Source organism: Fragaria vesca, linkage group LG5 (genome assembly GCF_000184155.1).
Source record: "Fragaria vesca subsp. vesca linkage group LG5, FraVesHawaii_1.0, whole genome shotgun sequence".
In the NCBI taxonomy this organism is placed as follows: domain Eukaryota; kingdom Viridiplantae; phylum Streptophyta; class Magnoliopsida; order Rosales; family Rosaceae; genus Fragaria; species Fragaria vesca.
The window spans coordinates 11933182-11937062 of NC_020495.1; the positions used below are offsets into that span (position 1 = coordinate 11933182).

General features: G+C 38.2%; 1 protein-coding gene across 1 annotated transcript; it reads left to right on the forward strand.

The window, feature by feature from the left end:
- The first annotated feature begins 243 nt into the window (after positions 1-243).
- LOC101297550 (laccase-14-like) lies at positions 244-3110 on the forward strand. The gene is made up of 7 exons (XM_004301285.1): positions 244-333; positions 551-702; positions 892-1136; positions 1268-1393; positions 1576-2164; positions 2432-2790; positions 2911-3110. Exons 1-7 carry the CDS (start codon positions 244-246, stop codon positions 3108-3110), a joined length of 1761 nt encoding a protein of 586 aa, XP_004301333.1.
- Positions 3111-3881: the final 771 nt, after the last annotated feature.

The window sequence follows — 3881 nt, forward strand, 5'->3', positions numbered from 1 at the left end:
GGGGAGGAAAAGTGGTCGAGGAAGCTGCTGGAGTCTTCTAGGGTGGAGGCGCGCCGTCGCCAGTGCCGAAGGGTGGAGAACGGACAGACGTCCGCACTTTAAGCCTAGTGCGGACGTCCGCTTCTCATGTGTGTGTGTGTGTGTATATATATATGTATGTATTCAAGTGCCTCTGCAGCAATTACGCAGGGTGTGTCCATTCACGAAATAGTGCAATTCCAGTTCACCTGTGTATGTCCAACAATGTCGACACAGATTTTAATTATTCTTCTTCTTACAGTAGAGTTGTTCTTCTCGCGGGTTCAAGGCGAAGCGCATTTCTATGATTTTGTAGTAAGTTCATTTCAGCTCTCTCTCTCTCTCTCTCTCTCTCTCTCTCTCTCTCTCATGAATGGTTATTCCAGAGTCCTGTCCTGACGTGCGCGCATGAGGTTCTGTATATATAACCGTTTTTTTATGGAAGTTATAGATGAAAATCAAAAGCGCATGGCATTAGCTGATGTGCAGTAATATATTCTGTGCTTCTTGTTGAACTTCAACTTCTAATTAGGTCAGGGACCGCAACTTTACCAGGTTATGTGAAACAAAGAGCATGTTGGTTGTAAATGATCGTTTCCCAGGCCCAGAGATACGAGTTCATAAAGGAGATACGGTTTATGTTAATGTTCAAAATCAAGGTAGCTACGGTTTGACAATTCACTGGTAGCTCTCTCTCTCTCTGCTTTACATTTCAAATTTGTTTGCCCAGTAGAGAGGCAGTAGTCCAGTACCAAACTAAGTTGGTGGATGAAACGGAAGTTTTCAATATATGCAATACAAGTAGTAGGTCAACTAAGCTAATATATGTAGTTAATATGGTGATGAAGAACAATCGTGTGATGTTATATATAGGCATCGAGTTATGCAACCAAGAAATCCATGGTCAGATGGACCTGAGTATATCACACAGTGTCCTATTCAACCTGGAACAAATTTCACGTACGAAGTTATATTATCAAAGGAAGAAGGAACTGTATGGTGGCATGCTCACAGTGATTGGACGCGTGCCAGTGTTCATGGTGCTATTGTAATCTTGCCTGCCGTTGGAACCACAATTCCATTTCCTAAACCTGATGAAGATGAGGTCATCGTAATTGGTATAGATCGAAGACAGTCGAGCTCATTAATTTATGATTATTTATGTATATATTAATTAATTGATATATCATATTTGTATGATGCTTATATGTTTAGCATTAGTTGATGATGATGATCCGATTGTATGCAGCATCCTGGTACAAGGGAGATCTCCAAGCGCGGGTTGATGAGGCTATGGAAAATGACGAGAACTTGCCCCATTCTGATGCTTACACCATAAATGGTCAGCCTGGGGATCTTTGTCCTTGCTCCAATGGTATGATTATTAATTTGGTAAAGAACACCAGTACCATGTTAATTATGATTTTGTTAATTAGTTATCAGTAAGTTGACCTTCATTTTTAACCAATTGGAATTAGTGTAGAAAGAGAACAACGACAATTTTCACATTATGATTGCATTGATAGAGTTTTCTTCTATTAATGTGGAAAATGCAATATGAAACCTATCGTCGGAATGTGGACTATGGCAAGACCTATCTTCTTCGTATAGTCAATGCAAACATAGATGCAGATATTTTCTTTGCAATTGCACAACACAACTTTACTGTGGTTGGACTCGATGGAGCCTATATTAAACCCATTGACACGACCTACATACTGTTGAGCCCTGGACAAACGATGGATGTTCAGGTTCTCGGGAGCTATTACATGGCCGCGAGACACTTCTCGAGTGAGAATGTGGCTGTTGGTGACTTCGATCATGCCAATGTTACTGCAATTTTAGAATACAATGGCAACTATACCCATCTGACATCTCCTGTCTTTCCGAGTAGTCTTCCGATGTACTACGACTTTGCAGCATATCAGAACTTCACAAACCGAATTAGAAGCCTAGCCACACCGGAATATGCTGTACATGTCCCATTAGACAATGAAATTACTACCAGAATGTTTATAACAACATCCATGAATTCTCTCTTTTGTGAAGATTCAAGCTCAGGTTGTGAAACGAAACAAATCAGTGCAAGCGTAAATAATATCAGTTGGGATAACCCAAGTACCCATATCTTGCAAACCTATTACAGGTATTCATGCTTCCCTTCTTTCATCTCTATTTGCTACATAACTATTGAATCTTAAGAGCTAGCTTTTAACTATCACAAATCTTGGCTCCGTGTACGTCCTCTAGTGTTGGCATATTGTAGGAATGTCTCTTTGATCCTAACGAATTTACATAACCATTCTAGTATGGTGGTCTATTCATGGTTGTGATATTTGATCTTTCTGTAGTGAAATATGATATACTTACCATGTATAAATAAGTTCTAATCAATTGCAACAATTTCACGCAGAAATATAAGCGGAGTCTACTCAGCAGATTTCCCAGATTACCCGCCTTCTTTCTATAACTTCACTGAGGAATCGTACTCGATTGATACGGTATTAACAGTACAAGGGAGAAAGGTTAAGGTGTTGAACTATAATGAATCGGTTGAGATTGTATTCCAGGGGACGAATGTGTTAGACGGCTCTGTGAATCATCCAATGCATTTGCATGGATATAGCTTTTATGTGGTTGGGTACGGCTTTGGAATTTATGACAATGCTACTGATCCCAAAGGGTTTAATCTAATTGATCCTCCTGAGGTAACTACATTTGGAGTTCCCAAAAATGGATGGTTGGCAATCCGATTCACTGCAAACAATTCAGGTTTGTTTTCCTTCCGATCTCTCCCTCTCCATCTTTCAGTTATATATCTCTATTTATTTGGTACATATATAACAACATATTGGCTTGAAGGATCATTCATAGTTGTTTTCTATTTGATAGGAGTGTGGTTTTGGCATTGTTATATGGATAGACACCTGACTTGGGGTATGGAAGCTGCTTTTATAGTAAAGAACGGGGACACTAATGAGACTAGCATTCGCAAACCTCCAACTGACATGCCTCTATGTACGATCCCATTACATTCTGGTTTAAAAGACTTCCCGGAGATCATTACTACAAAGAAAGGGGACTACTTATAATTATATAGAGGTGTTATAAGTAGGGATCCGGCTCCTTTAAAGTGAGCAAGTCATAAAGTTCGTGAAATTAATAAAATCTCAAACCTCTATATAATTTAAAGGCTCAAAACTATCCAACATCAATAAATAGAATATTTGGAATTTCTTTTCCACATTGAGGTTAATTATTGACTTTTTTTTTTCTCTTAATTTTTTCAACCTTTTTTATCTATTGAATTTATGTATTCAGCCTTCATCGATCCTTGTTCTTGCTTCTATGAAACATATATGTGCTTCCATGATTCCTCAGAAAATCTTCTGATCGAAGATTCATGCTACATTAGTGCTCTCAGTCCTTCATACTCCACATATATAATATTATTGCAATTCAAGAACAATTGGGAATTTGGGATTACTCCAACATGTATATAAACCAAAATCTAGGAAAAATCTCGGGAACCGATCGATGCATACAATTCAAGTATTAAACAGAAAAACCTAGCATCTATGGAAATCAATAGACGATGAATTACAAAGCCTATATATATACATTAATGGAATGGGGGCTTGATCCTAGTTAATTAGTCTGCAATGATTTTGATGGTTGCTACTGGACTTTGGAGTTTGAAGGCAACTTCCAGCCTAGGGTTCATGCAGCAACTTTGTAAATCAGATTTACCTTTTTATTGGTCATGGCACTCGATCATCTCAATTTTTTATCGAACCTGTTTTCTTATTTTCTACCTGCTAGGTTTCATGAAGATTTTTCTTTTTCTTTTTTGAGCATGTATT